The sequence below is a fragment of the Phyllobates terribilis genome, unplaced genomic scaffold (genome assembly GCF_046119375.1).
Source record: "Phyllobates terribilis strain yellow unplaced genomic scaffold, ASM4611937v1 Scaffold_2__4_contigs__length_985480577, whole genome shotgun sequence".
In the NCBI taxonomy this organism is placed as follows: domain Eukaryota; kingdom Metazoa; phylum Chordata; class Amphibia; order Anura; family Dendrobatidae; genus Phyllobates; species Phyllobates terribilis.
Genome location: NW_027362762.1, coordinates 61,416,655 through 61,434,790, shown reverse-complemented (window position 1 = coordinate 61,434,790; position 18,136 = coordinate 61,416,655). Strand labels below are relative to the sequence as shown.

Below are 18,136 nucleotides of genomic sequence, written 5' to 3'. Positions count from 1 at the left end.
AGAGGGTGCCAACCCAAGGATGAATGTGACAAATAATCAGGATACCCGAAATAGTAAGATTAAGAATCCATTCATTGACATAATTCTAATGTGTTTCAAAAGCGTACCGCTTTCTTCATTAGGTCATTGATACAATACATTGCTGCCCAACTTAAAACTCTTCGAATTTGGTGTGTGCACCTCCTCGAATGGCGGTGCTATTGACTTAATCAACAGTTTGGTGCTGAGCAGACCAAATTCGAAGCATTTTAAAGAGGGCAGGAATGTATTGTATTTATGACCTGATTAAGAAAGTGGTACACTTACAAAAATCATTGTCAATAATAGATTCCTTAATCTCACTATTCGGGGAACCTCGATTATTTGTCACAATCATCAGGGGGTTGGTGTCCTCTATACTTGACCTTTCTCCTTGGATCCAGCTGCCACTTCTCTTATGACCGCTACAGCTTTATCTGATACTGTAGTTAATTTCCAACTAACAGTCAAAGATGGCACTGTTTTGAGCACCGCAGTGAAGGGACTAAAATACTCCTGTACAACAGTCACCTTCTGGAGTAAATTCCCCCCCAAAAAATGCATCGAACTGGACGGATACATAATTAGCGTCAAGACGGGAAGCCAATGTACTCTACAATGTCAACATTCAATGACCAACTTAAGAGTATCGCTGTCAGTGTTTTACTCACAGAGTTTGGACTGGGTTTATAATCTGGGGGTGGCGAGTGCCAAACTGGATCCAAGGTAAAAAAAAACAGACGTGTAAGAGTAAAATTGGCTTAAGCAGGGGTATGACAATTCCTTAAAAGGGGTATTCCCACCGTTTAAATTTATAGGATAGGATACGCCATAAATATTTGGTAGATCCAGGACCTATTGTTGGGACTTCTATCTCGAGAACTGAGCAAGGTCCAGGAATGTAGGGGTGGATGAACATGCAATCACTGCAATTTCCAGATCTCCAACAGAAAAGGTAGAGGGAACCCCCCATGCACAGTTTCCTATATTTACAGCTCTGCGTGGGTGGGACCCAATCTTGAGATACATCCTGTTAAACTCATCTAAGCTCACGAACATTTGGAGAAAAGGGAGGACCACAGTGGCAATTTATTTTTTGAGCCTTCCCTCTTACCTTTAATATGTATGGAACATGGTGACCAGAAAGATGTTTTACAAGGCCAACTTGACCAAAAAGCAAGACAGCAAACTACATTGGCTTTTCAGATCTGTTTACAAAAAGTATCAGTGGATTCATTGGAGATTCTTGACAATGAGAAAGGAATTATTACATTCATTTAAAAAAAAAAAAACACACCAAGAACAAAGACCTTGACAACTGAGGCACCTACTTGGCTACTTCGGTCTAAATAAGAGCTAAATATAACAAATGGTTACAATCTTCTTTCAATTTTAATTGTCCACTCTCATCATCACGGAGAGAGATAGAGCTCATGACATCTGAAACATTTCACCTCCAAGTAGAATTTTTCCAATTTACAGAATCTCTTGAAAAAGGACTCAAAAACATTCTCAATCAATAATTCAGGAACTTTTTGAAAAGATTTTCAAAATTCGTACTGAAGGTTAGAGAAAGCACCCACCACGCTCCAAAACATGGACTACAGAGAAAACACAAAGTACTGCTCAGTATCAAATGTCCGTATTGGTCCACAACACGGGGGGGGGGGGGGGGTAGGTGACCTCAAAGCCTTTAGATACCTACACCTCATCGAGAAGTCTGCTAAATATCTTATGCAGAGGAAAATTAAGACGTTTAATTGGTGTTAGTTCATTTGAGATACAATCAATGATAAGATATAATAATTTTAGCCCATTATAAATTACTTTTTTATATATATTTTGCCAGAATATTGGAGACACCTCCACGTCTGGTTTGAATCTCTATTGGGATCATTCGATAATCTACCAAAACGTTCAAGAAGAATTAACTCATCTTCGTACTGGTCAACTAGAATTAGTTAATACTGGACTGAAGCTTACAAGTTCCCGCTTCTTTTTTCAGAAATTTGTTCTGAATTTGAGACTTCACATTTTGTCACGAGAGAAGAGCGCGAGAGTTCAGGAGAACTGTATCGGTAACTCTGGTTGCACGATGGTGAATCTTGGGTCCAGTTTAGGTATAAAGTTGTTGAACTTCTTAGAAGCTTCAGAACCAAAGACATCCAAGGCTTTCCTGTTCATTAACGCAAACCTAACCATGGAGAAGCAGAAAGAGATTATTCATTTTTGGTTTTATTTTGGTAGTCTTGTTGCTGTTTTCGATCTTTTTTGGATTTAGTCGGCCTGAAAAGCATTTCTCTACTTTGGTGATATATTCTTAGAAAACCATCAATGTGTATTTTGTGTGAGTTTGATTGATAGGGCAAAATCAATGGTAGTTCATTTGGTATTTTTTTTCCCTCTAACAGCGCCACCTTTGTATCTGTCCATTTACATCTAGACTACATTTGGCGGAGCTGCAAAACCAGTACAGACGAGAATGCTGCTGGGTCAGGGAAGGGGCTGTCAACCTTGTTTATCATTAAACATGGGACTCTATGAAAAATAATAGCTGTCAGACCCAAAAAATTAAAAAAGACACAAGTTTAGGTGTAGTTTTGCCTGATAGAGTATATAACAGTACATCTTCTTTGGTATATAAATGCGTCAGACATATGGGCCAACCCATAGTTGTAATGAAACCGCCTTGGCGGTCAGCTGATCGTCATGGATCAGGCTTCTCTAACCTGTGATGATCAACTGTTCCAGGGGAGAAGAGCAGGGATGGGGATCCTCCTTATGACGTTAAGGCAGAATCTGCTACAAAATTTGCACCACCCATAGTTCTCAATGCAGATTTTGACCTGAAGTTGGGTGTGGAAAGGGGTTATCCAAATTGGACAACCCTCACATGAGATCTTTCAAAAAAAGTCAAGCTTAATGGAATGGGATTTCTTACCGGCCCTTTGTAAGTCTCAAGAGAAATTTCCAGTAAGACGGCCTTAAATTCTGAACTTCCAGTACAGCCTAAGAGACGTGTAAAAATAATTAAGATCACTTCGGCGTTTTAAAAAAACAACAAAAAACTGAGTCTAATCAATCAAAACCGGACTTGTCTGCTGCCGACTCTCTAATAAACCCCATATCAAGACTTTGAACTATTACAATTAATATCATGTTAATTTTTGTTCCAACCCATCAAAAATGTAAAATATATATATACTATATTTTTTTAAATTTCCTATCATTTTGTGATTACAGTTCATATGCAGAGCTATGTGTCTCCATGGTAACAGACTACAAACAAAACCAGTGAAGTCTGATCCTGCAGTCGTATTCCTCTACCACCAGTCACTAACCTATCGAATGTACGCTTACCAGAAATAGAAGACAGATGGATTCGCAACATGATTGCGGAATCAGACTACAGACTTTGTAGTCTGTAACCATGGAGACAGATAGGTCTGCATAGAGGCTGTAGACATGAAATGATACGAGATTTTTTAATTAGGACTATTTGTTAAGTTGTTGTTTTTTTATGCAGTGTAACTGTTATTTTTTTGCTTTTTAATAAAAAGTGGTGGCAGCAGATTGCTTGCTTTTATTGATTGTTGGCAGAAACCATAAAGGGGATCTCCATTTTGGACAATTTTCTACTTATATCAAAGAGTTATCCTCATAGAACTCCGAACAATCAGCTGTGACAAAATTTAGCAGGAAGTGTTCAATTTTCCAACAGCGCCACCCCAGGAGAAAATTACACACTGCATTCAACTCTGGTCCTCCAGGGTAAGTTCTTCTCCCAGAGAAGCAGATCCTGAACCTAGGACCCTCCCATCCATTAACTCAGAATGCACTAACAGGGTACAGGATTATGGGTTTTCCAAACTGGACGACCCCTTTAAACAACATTACTTACTGCATGGAAACAGATCGCTGTGGACACTGCGTAGATGACACTATCTGCATGAGGAAAATAAGGAAATCTCCCGGCTTCAATCCCTTTGAAATACATTGTCTGCAACGACAAGTGTAGAATGAGTCTCCAAGTGGACAAGATCAATCGTAACAAAAAATATATGGCATCCAGAAATTCTATAAGGCCCTCCTGTCCCGCCGCGTGCCTCTGGTTTCACAAGGAGGTATACGGAATTATTTTAAGAATCATTACTTAAACCCATCACATGTTCCATCACATGCGGTATTGTGGGGGTATTTTCCACCAGAAGGATATGAGAGTATATGGTGTTGTATAGGGGCATCATATGGCCAACTTATGTAGACTACAGAGCCATAGGGTCTCTTCGTGCCATCATAGAGCACCATGTGATTAACTCTACTGTGTGCATGAGGCCTGATGGTGTCCAGGCTCGATCCATTGTAGGGTGGCTATAGAATTTAGGGATTGTTCGGATGAGCCTATAATTGGGCGTGTGCTGTCCCTATGTCTAAGGGGTAACGTTTATCCTGTGGAGAGTGACATGCCAGTGCAAGGAGACTTCTAGGCCATGCAATGATCCTCTGGGAAATTAAATATGCAAATTGTCTCTTCAGAGACGAAGAGAACTTGAACTCTAGCGCCACCTATTTCAAGCAGTAATCCTAAAAGTCGATACTGACCCTTTAACGAGCCTTGCCACATAATTTAGGATTAAAGTCAAAGCAGAATCTCTATTTGCAGACACGTGTTTTGGGGTGTTGCCCCTCCTCAGGGCAAAGCAGGAGATCTGAATTGGCTGTATGAGAGACCTCTGACTGGTGGTTTAAGGGGGTAACATCACACCTTGAGGACAGTGACCTGCTTTAAATGTGCAAAGGAAAGGAGACTGCATGCCAGGCATGTCACTCTGCACCAGAAGAGACATTACCCCTTAGACCTCAAGTCAGAGGGCTCTCATACAGCCAAACCAGATCGCATTCTTTGCAGTGAGGATGGGCAAAAACCCTGAAACATGTGTCTGTAAATAGAGACATGCGGATATTGAAAACGGACACACAGATGTACAAAACGAACAAATGGATGTAGAAAACAGATTCTTGGATGTAGAAAACGGACATACGATGTCAAAAAATAGTATCTTTTCTGGATGAAAAACGATGTTGCATTCATTCGACTGAGCCTTAAATGATTAAAGTGGTTTTCTTGAAATTAAAAAAAATAAGTAATTTAAGTAATGCCGAAAAATATACTTTATAAAAAAAAAAATAAAAAAATAAAAAAAAACACCCCACATCATTACTTAACTAGCAAATCGACCACTATGCTCTGCTCTGGTGGTCCTCCCTGGTCTAGGTGACAGTGATGACATACTGACCATGTGCATGTGACTATTTCTGCAATTGACTTTTTACAAAAAATTTTCTGCCATCAAGTCATGGACCCCCTTCGATCTGATATTGATGACCTTTTTTCACGAGAGGCTATCAATACCTAAGCTGGGGACAACCCTGTTAAGATACTGAACCAGTTTAAAGACTACAGAGATGTTGCTCATGCGGAACTCATCCCAAGTCAATGACACACTCACCTCCACCAGTTTGGACGCCAGATACATGGAAATTGTGGTGCTTTTGTAAAACATCATGGAGATTCCAGCGAGAAAACCTAAAACACATAGTAGGACACTGGAAGTAATGGCCGCTGGGCCAGTAAACACTAAATGGAGACACACGACCCCACTCACTGGTGCAATTGGATTGGTGCCCAACTCTGCTAGGGGGTCTATGTACGGTTATTCAGACATTTGGGTTTTTCATAACTCTAACACCTCGCCTTCCTGTACTGGCGGCGCCAACTTAGGGGCAGATCTATCACTACTAATTTTTTGTCTACTTTTGCACTTGTATTTTGTTTGTGCCGTATTCATCTTTTCATTTCCTTTTCTTCATAATTACATTTTTATGTGTTTGGTTTTTTTTTTTGTTTTTTTTGTTTTTTTAGTTTGGTGGGGTTTAGGCTTTTCCAGATGTTTTTGTTTGGTTGATTCATCATTTGCAATTTTTCAATAAGACGCAATTTTTTCGCCGCCACGTACTCCAATCCTCACATACTCCTGAAGTGATTTCCGTGTTGGCGCAAATAATTTATTTCTGCAATTTTTGCAGCATTTCGAAAAACGTGAACAAGTCACAAAAAAAAGCGGTAAAGACAAAAATAAATTTGGAGCACCAAAAAACATCAACAAATACCACAAGAAAAAAAAAAGAAAAATTACTTTAAAAAAAAAAAAACGCAAATGATGAATAGGCGGCAAAATAGGTACTGTAGATACAAGGGAACAGAATGATAACACTAAACTTTGTCAAGCACTGGCATAACCTAACACCCACTGCGACCAAGAATGGGACCACGCGGGATGCATGCCAGCCAGCGCCTATCTCAGCTGGATGTGCGTCCAAGGAAGCACATTCAGCTGAAGTGTATTGCAGGGCAGAGACACGCCGGCTCCATGCACTGCAATACCTGTCGCCGGCAGTTGACGTTGGCATGCTCGACATGAGCGGCGTAGGTCAGGGACGTAATGTGCCACCCATAGCTGGCACGCAAAAATCAGCTGCAGGCTATGGAACAGGATGCTGCACATCATGGGTGCGAAGGAAGGCAAGAAGAATCTTTTTTTTTTTTAATGTGTTGGAAAACTGCACAGAATGGACAATTATACCAGGAAAGATGTGGGTCATTAAACCAGGATAGGGGACATTGTTACAAGATGGGGCCAGGATGAGGAACATTATTACAGTAAAGGGTCCAGGACAGGGGACATTATTCCAGGAAGGGGCCAATGTTAGAGGACATTATACCAGGAAGGGGCCGAAGATGAAGGTCATTATACTATACTAAGATGGAAGACATTGCTACAAGAAGGGGCCAGGATGGGGAACATTATTACAGTAAAGAGTCCAGGACAGGGGACATTAAATCAGGAAGGGGTACATGATAGAAGACATACCAGGAAGGGGACAAAGATAGAGGACATTATACCAAGAAGGGAGACATTATACTAGGAAAGGTCCCAGGATGGGGGACATTATACCAGAAAGGGACCCAGTACGAGAGACATTATTACAGGTTGGGGGCCAGAACAAAGAGCATTATTACAAAAAGGGGCCCAGGATGAGGGACATTATTACAGAAAGGGGGACATTATACCAGGAAAGGGCCCAGGATGGGGGACATTATACCATGAAGGGACCCAGGATGAGAGACATTATTACCGAATGGGGGCCAGGTAAAAGAGCATTATTACAGAAAAGGGGCCAGGATGAGGGACATTGTTACAGAAAGGACCAGGATGAGGGACATTATTACACAGGATGGGTCAACACGTATGTCTTTATAGGATCTAGAATGCTACAAAGGCCCATACATCTGACGAACATGGAGGTGAGGGCCCATGTCCAAATTTTGCAGCAGGGCCTAACAGACTCTGGTTATCCACTGTTAACAGCTGGCCGATTGATCTTGCAGGACCTTCTGGCCGGACAGTTAGAGACTAAAACCCTTTTTTCCCCCACACAGAGACAAAGACAGCTCATTGACGGCATCACATGTCCAACCTTCAATCACAAAAGCCTTACCAGCTATAAGTGCATGAAGCTCGTCATCCAGATTACGAACCCAACGCAATAAACAGCTTGTGCCCTGTGTGAACGGACAGAATGGTGTTAGCAGCCGCACATACAATTTTTCACTGCCTGTTTGATCCTGTCCTCAGCTATGGTGGAATCTGATCTTCTAGGACCTAGCTATGGCCAGTGACCGCAGCTTAGATGCATAGTCTCTTGGAGTCTCTAACATCCAATCAGAGGCATTGCCCAGTTCCCCGTTGCTCCACTATGCTTTATACTGCAGTTAGGTTTATTCTGACAGGCTGCTATTTCTTAGCACAAGCCCACCACAATATCATTAGGAAGTCACTCCTTCAAATATTTTTTTGTGGGAAATAAAGAAAAATAAAATTCAGCACATGTAAGAATTTTTGGAGTGACCTCACCTTATAAATACTGACAAATGACCCCAGGAAAGCGCCCAGCTGGAAGTTTTCTTTGTTGTAAAAGAGTGAGATCAGCCGGGACGGCTTTGTAAACACTTGTCTGAATGTGGACGGGATGTGGAGGCAGCACTGGATCAAGTACCCAACGCTGAACATTCGTATAAATCCCTGGTAAAAGCAGAAAAATAATTTTAGACATGCATAAAAACCATATTTCCTACACAGATGCTCTCCAGGTCACCGGTGTTCTGCGGCACTGCTCCATTCGTACGCCGTGAACTTTTCCACATTTTTTCACGTTGCACCCACAAACTTACATGTATTTTATATGATACACCAACGCAAAGTAGCAAGTTTTCGTGAAGTGTAAAGAAAATGATACACGGTTTTCTAAATATTTTAAAAATATAAATCTGATATTGTGAGATACATTTGTATTTAGCCCCCAGTAGTCTGATACCCCTAAATAAAATCCTTAATGACCAATTGCATACAGAAGTCACATAATTAGTAAATTGAGTCCACCTGTGTGCAATTTATTTTCCATAGAACTACAGCTGTTCTGTGAAGGCATCAGAGGTTTGTGTGAGAACATTAGGGATCATGAAAACCAAGGAGCACACCAGACAGGTCAAGGATAAAGTTGTGGAGAATAGTAAAGCAGGGTTAGGTTATAAAAAAAATAGCCCAAGCTCTGAACATCTCAAGGAGCTTTGTTCAATCCATCATCCAAAAATGGAAGGAGTAAGCGCAACTGCAACCTACCGAGACATGGTCATCCACCAAAATTGACATCCCAAGCAAGGAAGACACTAATTAGAGAAGCAGCCAAGAGGCCCATGGTTACTGTGGAGAAGCTGCAGAGATCCACAGCTCAGGTGGGAGAATCTGTCCGGGACAACTATTAGTCATATACTCCACAAATCTGGCCATTACGGAAGAGTGGCAAGAAAAAAGACATTTTTTAAAGCAAGCTATTAGAAGTCCCGTTTGCAGTTCACAAAAAGCAATGTAGGGGACACAGTGAGCATGTGGGAGAAGGAGCTTTGGTCAGATGAGTCAAATTCAAAACGCTATGTGTGGCGGAAAACTAACACTGCACGTCACCCTGAAAACACCATCCCCACCGGCACACAAAAATAGATTTATCTTTCTGGATGTAACATGAAAAAAATGGGATTCATGGGGTATGAATACTTTTTCAAGGAACTATATATTCTTGTACATAGGGGCAGTATTATAGTAGTTATATTCTTGTACATAGGGGCAGTATTATAGTAGTCATATTCTTGTACATAGGGGGCAGTATTATAGTAGTTATATTCTTGTACATAGGAGCAGTATTATAGTAGTTATATTCTTGTACATAGGGGGCAGTATTATAGTAGTTATATTCTTGTACATAGGGGGCAGTATTATAGTAGTTATATTCTTGTACATAGGAGCAGTATTATAGTAGTTATATTCTTGTACATAGGGAGCAGTATTATAGTAGTTATATTCTTGTACATAGGGAGCAGTATTATAGTAGTTATATTCTTGTACATAGGAGCAGTATTATAGTAGTTATATTCTTGTACATAGGGGGCAGTATTATAGTAGTTATATTCTTGTACATAGGGTGCAGTATTATAGTAGTTATATTCTTGTACATAGGAGCAGTATTATAGTAGTTATATTCTTGTACATAGGGAGCAGTATTATAGTAGTTATATTCTTGTACATAGGAGCAGTATTGTAGTAGTTATATTCTTGTACATAGGAGTAGTATTATAGTAGTTATATTCTTGTACATAGGAGCAGTATTATAGTAGTTATATTCTTGTACATAGGGGGCAGTATTATAGTAGTTATATTCTTGTACATAGGGTGCAGTATTATAGTAGTTATATTCTTGTACATAGGAGCAGTATTATAGTAGTTATATTCTTGTACATAGGGGGCAGTATTATAGTAGTTATATTCTTGTACATAGGGGCAGTATTATAGTAGCTATATTCCTGTACATAGGACCAGTATTATAGTAGTTATATTCTTGTACATAGGGGCAGTATTATAGTAGTTACATTCTTGTACATAGGGGGCAGTATTATAGTAGTTATATTCTTGTACATAGGGTGCAGTATTGTAGTAGTTATATTCTTGTACATGGGGAGCAGTATTATAGCAGTTATATTCTTGTATATAGAGGGCAGTATTATAGTAGTTATATTCTTGTACATAGGAGCAGTATTATAGTAGTTATATTCTTGTATATAGAGGGCAGTATTATAGTAGTTATATTCTTGTACATAGGAGCAGTATTATAGTAGTTATATTCTTGTACATAGGGAGCAGTATTATAGTAGCTATATTCTTGTACATAGGGAGCAGTATTATAGTAGTTATATTCTTGTACATAGGAGCAGTATTATAGCAGTTATATTCTTATACATAGGAGCAGTATTATAGTAGTTATATTCTTATACATAGGAGCAGTATTATAGTAGTTATATTCTTGTACATAGGAGCAGTATTATAGTAGTTATATTCTTGTACATAGGGGCAGTATTATAGTAGTTATATTCTTGTACATAGGGGGCAGTATTATAGTAGTTATATTCTTGTATATAGAGGGCAGTATTATAGTAGTTATATTCTTGTACATAGGAGCAGTATTATAGTAGTTATATTCTTGTACACAGGAGCAGTATTATAGTAGTTATATTCTTGTACATAGGGAGCAGTATTATAGTAGCTATATTCTTGTACATAGGGAGCAGTATTATAGTAGTTATATTCTTATACATAGGGGGCAGTATTATAGTAGTTATATTCATGTACATAGGGGCAGTATTATAGTAGTTATATTCTTGTACATAGGGGGCAGTATTATAGTAGTTATATTCTTGTACATAGGAGCAGTATTATAGTAGTTATATTCTTGTACATAGGGAGCAGTATTATAGTAGCTATATTCTTGTACATAGGGAGCAGTATTATAGTAGTTATATTCTTGTACATAGGAGCAGTATTATAGTAGTTATATTCTTATACATAGGAGCAGTATTATAGTAGTTATATTCTTATACATAGGAGCAGTATTATAGTAGTTATATTCTTGTACATAGGAGCAGTATTATAGTAGTTATATTCTTGTACATAGGGGGCAGTATTATAGTAGTTATATTCTTGTACATAGGGAGCAGTATTATAGTAGTTATATTCTTGTACATAGGGAGCAGTATTATAGTAGTTATATTCTTGTACATAGGGGCAGTATTATAGTAGTTATATTCTTGTACATAGGGAGCAGTATTATAGTAGTTATATTCTTGTACATAGGGGCAGTATTATAGTAGTTATATTCTTGTACATAGGGAGTAGTATTATAGTAGTTATAGTTGGAATTCCTCTTTATATTTCAGATGCAAAATTAGTACTTAGTTCAATCTAATAAGGTATATACCAACATTAGGACATCCATTCACAAATTGCATTTAGCAAATAACCGTTACTACTCTTTCTTGACACCAGATGGGGCTAATGTATCACAGACAAAGCCAGCAACCAAGAATCGGCAAATACCTACACTATTTGTATCTGTAAAATACTTGGAAACATATTTATTTTTGCTCACAAACAGCAAGTTCAGTTCTCAGCAGAGCACAGTACTTTGCTCAGTGGTGCTCTCCAGTTCCAGATGAGGTACAGCATTCACGGGGGTCTGTATGCTGTATCCTGAATTTCCCAAAATGACCCTAAAGTGAAGACCTCTGCAAGTTCCCCCTATATATCCAGTTCCTAATTTGATTGCATCACCACTGTGGATCTAGGACTTTAATTATTATGTGTCCCACAGAAGTCAATGGCTGCAGCCAAACATGTGTAGTGAGCAGAGGAGCACACGTGCTGGGCAAAAATTTGGTTATATTATTGGATTTTGGAATTTCCAAAATATTATGACTCTGATTCATTCCTCTTTCTGCTCCCCTTTTTGGAGTAAAGGTTTGGATTTTGGGCATTTTTATTTGTTTTTGCCATTTTTAAACCCCTTTTGCACCATTTTTAAACCCCTCCTTTACAGTCCTCATTATTTTTTGCTTTGCTTAAAGGTGCAGTCAGATAGCCGTATAAACTGGACCGAAATTGCTATGCATTGCATGGACTGGCCGGCGGCTCTCCTGACCCGAGCGTGACGGCTGCATGGAAATAAATGAAGCAGTCGCGCTCCGGTGGGGAGAGCCGCCGGGCAGTCAGTGCAATGCATAGCAATTTCGGTCCAATTTATATGACCATCTCACTGCACCCTAACAACGTGTCTGCGGTTTTTATTATCCAGTTATTTTCAACTATTCCATCATTAGGTGCTTTTTGAAAAGTTTCAATATGTTTGCGCAATTGTACCTGGGTTCCCTCGTCTGTTGTTTTGTTTGCGCAATTTAAGACTAAAGTGCGACATTTTAAAGTATATTGCAAGGATTGTGCTTTATTGCACTCTAAAAAGGCGCAAAAATCTCACAATTTGGACCAAATTTATTAAACACCGTGCACCGTTTTGATGAATTTGGCAGATACCCTGTCAATAATAAAACGAGAGACAAGACAAAAAAATGACTTAATTAAGATGTAAATGTTAAAGCGGGGCCCAAATTCCTTAAAGCAGGAGTAAAAAGTCGCAAAATATTGACAGAAAGCGAGGTTGCGTGAAAAACGCCAGTCTTGATGAATTTGTGTTTCAATTTCTCGGAATTTTCAATTCCTTGCTGTCAGTGAATGAAAACACATTCAGTGTTTACAGTCAGTGACTGTAGACCTGTATCTAGCTAATCCTACTCTCAGCTCGGAAGTGGATACGATTGTACACAGTACCTCCAGACAAAGCTCAGCAAGCGAAACATCAGCTGCAGCATACAATACCCCGAGACAAAGCTCAGTGAGCGAAACATCTGCTGCAGCATACAGTACCCCCAGACAAAGCTCAGTGAGCGAAACATCAGCAGCAGCATACAGTACTCCCAGACAAGCTCAGTGAGCAAAACATCAGCTGCAGCATACAGTACCCCCAGACAAAGCTCAGTGAGTGAAACATCAGCTGCTGCATACAGTACCCCCAGTCAAAGCTCAGTGAGCGATACATCAGCAGCAGCATACCGTACTCCCAGACAAGCTCAGTGAGAAAAACATCAGCTGCAGCATACAGTACCCCCAGACAAAGCTCAGTGAGCGAAACATCAGCTGCAGCATACAATACTCCCAGATAAGTTCAGTGAGAAAAACATCAGCTGCAGCATACAGTACCCCCAGACAAAGCTCAGCAAGCGAAACATCAGCTGCAGCATACAGTACCCCTAGACAAAGCTCAGCGAGCGAAACATCAGCTGCAGCATACAGTACCCCAGACATAGCTCAGCGAGCGAAACATCAGCTGCAGCATACAGTACCCCCAGACAAAGCTCAGCGAGCGAAACATCAGCAGCAGCATACAGTACCCCAGACATAGCTCAGCGAGCGAAACATCAGCTGCAGCATACAGTACCCCCAGACAAAGCTCAGCGAGCGAAACATCAGCAGCAGCATACAGTACTCCCAGACAAGCTCAGTGAGCAAAACATCAGCTGCAGCATACAGTACCCCAGACAAAGCTCAGCGAGCGAAACATCAGCTGCAGCATACAGTACCCCCAGACAAAGCTCAGCGAGCGAAACCTCAGCTGCAGCATACAGTACCCCCAGACAAAGCGCAGTGAGCGAAACATCAGCTGCAGCATACAGTACCCCCAGACAAAGCTCAGTGAGTGAAACATCAGCTGCAGCATACAGTACCCCAGACATAGCTCAGCGAGCGAAACATCAGCTGCACACATCGCTCTGCTTTGCTACAATGTATCAATGTGGCATCCTGGTGATTACTAGATGGGATACAATTGTATCTCATTCTCTCAGTGACATCATTAGCTATCAGGGGATTTTCCAACTATCAATCAAAAACAAGGGTGTTTTCATTCATTCACTGGACAGCAATCAAAAATCTTGACAACTGCATTCAGAAATATATAAGAATGCAGAACTTTAGGAAGTAATCTTTAAAAATAAAAAAAAGATTGGAAAACATGGCTGCTTTCTTCCAAAAAAAAAAAAAAACAGCATCACACCTGACTACAGGTTGTGTGCGGTATCGCAGCCAAATCTCAATTACTTTAACGGAGTGGAAACAGGGGTGCCGCCGTTTCTGACGGAAAGCAGCCATGTTTTTCTACTCCTGCACAACCCCTTTAAGCTGTATGTGAACCGCAGACAGCAGTGAGTGGGTTCGCCAGTCTGGGTCAGGTCGTTACTAATGGGACTGATTAATCGTCTAACCTCAATTAATGGAGATAATGATGATTTTTTTTTGGCTGGGAATCCAGGGGATGACATAAAACGTTGGCTCGTGTAGATGTAGAGGAGTTTATCAAGGAAGGTCTTCAAAAGAAGCGTGTCTGCCATCCTGGTCGCGTTCCGCCACATCTTGCAGCAATCAGCGCTTACCTTAATGCAGTAAGAGATACAGTTGTCTTCGTAGTGCTTGCAACATCTGTGCCTTGGCCCGTGCTTGCATCTAAACAGAAAGCCATAAATCACGGGGAAGAAGAATGCAAAAGAGTAAATAGAAATGTATGTGTGTATCATACGGGTAAACATTCAGCGAGCGAGCGGGGCCGGCAATGCGGAAAATGTGGACGAGGTCGGAAAGAAACGGCCCCTGCATGAAATAAACAGCGAGTATAGAACGGGAAGATGTAATGGACAGAGGGGGCTCCAGGCCGGTGATAAACATGCCGCCAATCACCGTGCACCGGGTCGCAGACAGAGCGTAACATTATAACCTCATTAAAGGTGTTATCCAGGGCGGAGAGCCGATCAATAGCACATATTGCTGTTTTCTAGACCACTGGATGCTTTACTTCTTATAACCACTGGACCACCAGGGAGATTGTTATTTGCTAGACCAATCTAATATATATAATCGTCTTATCCTGTCTGTCTGTCCCTCTGTCCAGGAAATCCCGCGTCGCTGATGGGTCCGGCCGCGGCCAATCAACGACGCGGGATTTCAGAAAAAGATGGCGGCCGTTAGCGGCTCATCTCCCGGCTGCTCGCAGCAGAAGGACCCCGACCGGCGGCGCCGCTGACCTCCCGACGGCAAGTGTGAAGGGAGGACCGGGGAGCGGCGCCGCCGGTCGGGATACTTCTGCTGCGAGCAGCCGGTTATCACTAATACGCTTCGCTCCCCGGTCCTCACTAATACGATTCGCTGATTGGTCGCGGACGCGACCAATCAGCAATCTTGGCGCCAAATTTAAACACCGCTGTGCTGATTGGTCGCGGCCGCTGGCCGTGACCAATCAGCGACTTTAGCGCCAAATTTAAACACACTCTCTGGTCCTCACTAACACGGTTCGCTGATTGGTCGCGGCCGTCAGCAATCAGCATTATTGGCGCCAAATTTAAACCCCACTCTGCACAGAGGTCAGCGGCAATCCAGCAGAATAGTGAGTGCAGCTCTGGAATATAATACAGGATGTAACTCAAGATCAGTAATGTAATGTATGTACACAGTGACTCCACCAGCAGAATAGTGAGTGCAGCTCTGGAGTATAATACAGGATGTAACTCAGGATCAGTAATGTAATGTATGTACACAGTGACTCCACCAGCAGAATACTGAGTGCAGCTCTGGAGTATAATACAGGAGGTAACTCAGGGTCAGTAATGTAATGTATGTACACAGTGACTGCACCAGCAGAATAGTGAGTGCAGCTCTGGAGTATAATACAGGAGGTAACTCAGGATCAGTACAGGATCAGTAATGTAATGTATATACACAGTGACTCCACCAGCAGAATAGTGAGTGCAGCTCTGGAGTATAATACAGGATGTAACTCAGGATCAGTAATGTAATGTATGTACACAGTGACTGCACCAGCAGAATAGTGAGTGCAGCTCTGGAGTATAATACAGGATGTTACTCAGGATCAGTACAGGATCAGTAATGTAATGTATATACACAGTGACTCCACCAGCAGAATAGTGAGTGCAGCTCTGGAGTATAATACAGGATGTAACTCAGGATCAGTACAGGATCAGTAATGTAATGTATGTACACAGTGACTGCACCAGCAGAATAGTGAGTGCAGCTCTGGAGTATAATACAGGATGTTACTCAGGATCAGTACAGGATCAGTAATGTAATGTATGTACACAGTGACTGCACCAGCAGAATAGTGAGTGCAGCTCTGGGGTATAATACAGGATGTAACTCATGATCAGTAATGTAATGTATGTACACAGTGACTGCACCAGCAGAATAGTGAGTGCAGCTCTGGGGTATAATACAGGATGTAACTCAGGATCAGTAATGTAATGTATGTACACAGTGACTGAACCAGCAGAATAGTGAGTGCAGCTCTGGAGTATAATACAGGATGTAACTCAGGATCAGTAATGTAATGTATGTACACAGTGACTGCACCAGCAGAATAGTGAGTGCAGCTCTGGGGTATAATACAGGATGTAACTCAGGATCAGTAATGTAATGTATGTACACAGTGACTGAACCAGCAGAATAGTGAGTGCAGCTCTGGAGTATAATACAGGATGTAACTCAGGATCAGTAATGTAATGTATGTACACAGTGACTGCACCAGCAGAATAGTGAGTGCAGCTCTGAAGTATAATACAGGATGTAACTCAGGATCAGTAATGTAATGTATGTACACAGTGACTGCACCAGCAGAATAGTGAGTGCAGCTCTGGGGTATAATACAGGATGTAACTCAGGATCAGTAATGTAATGTATGTACACAGTGACTGCACCAGCAGAATAGTGAGTGCAGCTCTGGGGTATAATACAGGATGTAACTCAGGATCAGTATTGTAATGTATGTACACAGTGACTGAACCAGCAGAATAGTGAGTGCAGCTCTGGGGTATAATACAGGATGTAACTCAGGATCAGTAATGTAATGTATGTACACAGTGACTGCACCAGCAGAATAGTGAGTGCAGCTCTGGAGTATAATACAGGATGTAACTCAGGATCAGTACAGGATAAGTAATGTAATGTATGTACACAGTGACTGCACCAGCAGAATAGTGAGTGCAGCTCTGGAGTATAATACAGGATGTAACTCAGGATCAGTAATGTAATGTATGTACACAGTGACTGAACCAGCAGAATAGTGAGTGCAGCTCTGGAGTATAATACAGGATGTAACTCAGGATCAGTAATGTAATGTATGTGCACAGTGACTCGGGATCAGTGGAGGATCAGTAATGTAAGTATAGTTTTTATCTAGGTAAATTCCATATGTAGACTGCAGGATAGTGCGACTCTCCCCCGGTGACATCTTGGCTTGTAGAACCAGCGCCATTATTTTCCTGCTCCATCCTCCCTACATTTAGCCTTTTTGGGCTTTATGACCATGTACCTTATAGTTAATTGATTTCCCAGTCATTACTCAATAACAGTCTTTTGTAACCATCTAAGATTGACCGTAATCAGAAACATCTTGAACCTCTTAAGGTAAAATTCACAATGTTCGCACAATCTTTTGAACATGTTGAGTAACACGCACTCTCATCCCCGATTCCTGACGTATTACTCCCAAGTCTGATACATTTACATGATTTACGGAGACAATTTTGGCCGCTGTGTGGTTTTTCCATTTCTCCAAGACTCTGCTCATGGCCAAGGTGACAAAACATATTTTACAAAATAAAAAAAAAAAAATTACCCCCCTTTTCCCTTTTCCCCCAGAGCTCGTACGTACATCGAGTCCATAAGTTTCCTTGTCAGAGAGAATATATTAATCCTCCGAGAGGTTTCCTCCCGTTCCTTGGTTTTCTTCCCGCTTTTGGCATACAAGGTTTCAGGCAGCAATGTATGAGCTGGAATTTCTTCTTTTCCCACAATGAATCTGATAAAAAAAAGAAAGAAATATTGCCATAAAATGCCTGCACCCCTATAATGAGTCCTAGCAGGTTTTAATAACCCCTTAATACACTCTTTACTCTTTTTGGTATTGAGGAGGCAGGATATCTTACCCGTTTTACCTTCCAGCATTCTAAGAGCCACTTTATTTTTTATTAAAATATATATTATACATTATTTTTTTTTGG

General features: G+C 41.0%; 1 protein-coding gene across 1 annotated transcript in view; it reads right to left on the bottom strand.

Moving 5' to 3' along the window:
- Nucleotides 1–1,212: 1,212 nt before the first annotated feature.
- The window catches only part of TMEM135 (transmembrane protein 135), a 433,297-nt gene continuing 416,373 nt past the window's right edge, over nucleotides 1,213–18,136 (bottom strand). The window contains exons 8-15 of the mRNA XM_073662037.1: nucleotides 17,788–17,934; nucleotides 14,504–14,573; nucleotides 7,995–8,162; nucleotides 7,579–7,642; nucleotides 5,529–5,605; nucleotides 3,920–4,018; nucleotides 2,960–3,027; nucleotides 1,213–2,212 (exon numbers count right to left, since the gene is read on the bottom strand). Coding sequence (XP_073518138.1) covers nucleotides 2,080–2,212; nucleotides 2,960–3,027; nucleotides 3,920–4,018; nucleotides 5,529–5,605; nucleotides 7,579–7,642; nucleotides 7,995–8,162; nucleotides 14,504–14,573; nucleotides 17,788–17,934 — 826 coding nt within the window. The 3' untranslated portion in view covers nucleotides 1,213–2,079. The remainder of the gene's footprint in view (nucleotides 2,213–2,959; nucleotides 3,028–3,919; nucleotides 4,019–5,528; nucleotides 5,606–7,578; nucleotides 7,643–7,994; nucleotides 8,163–14,503; nucleotides 14,574–17,787; nucleotides 17,935–18,136) is intronic.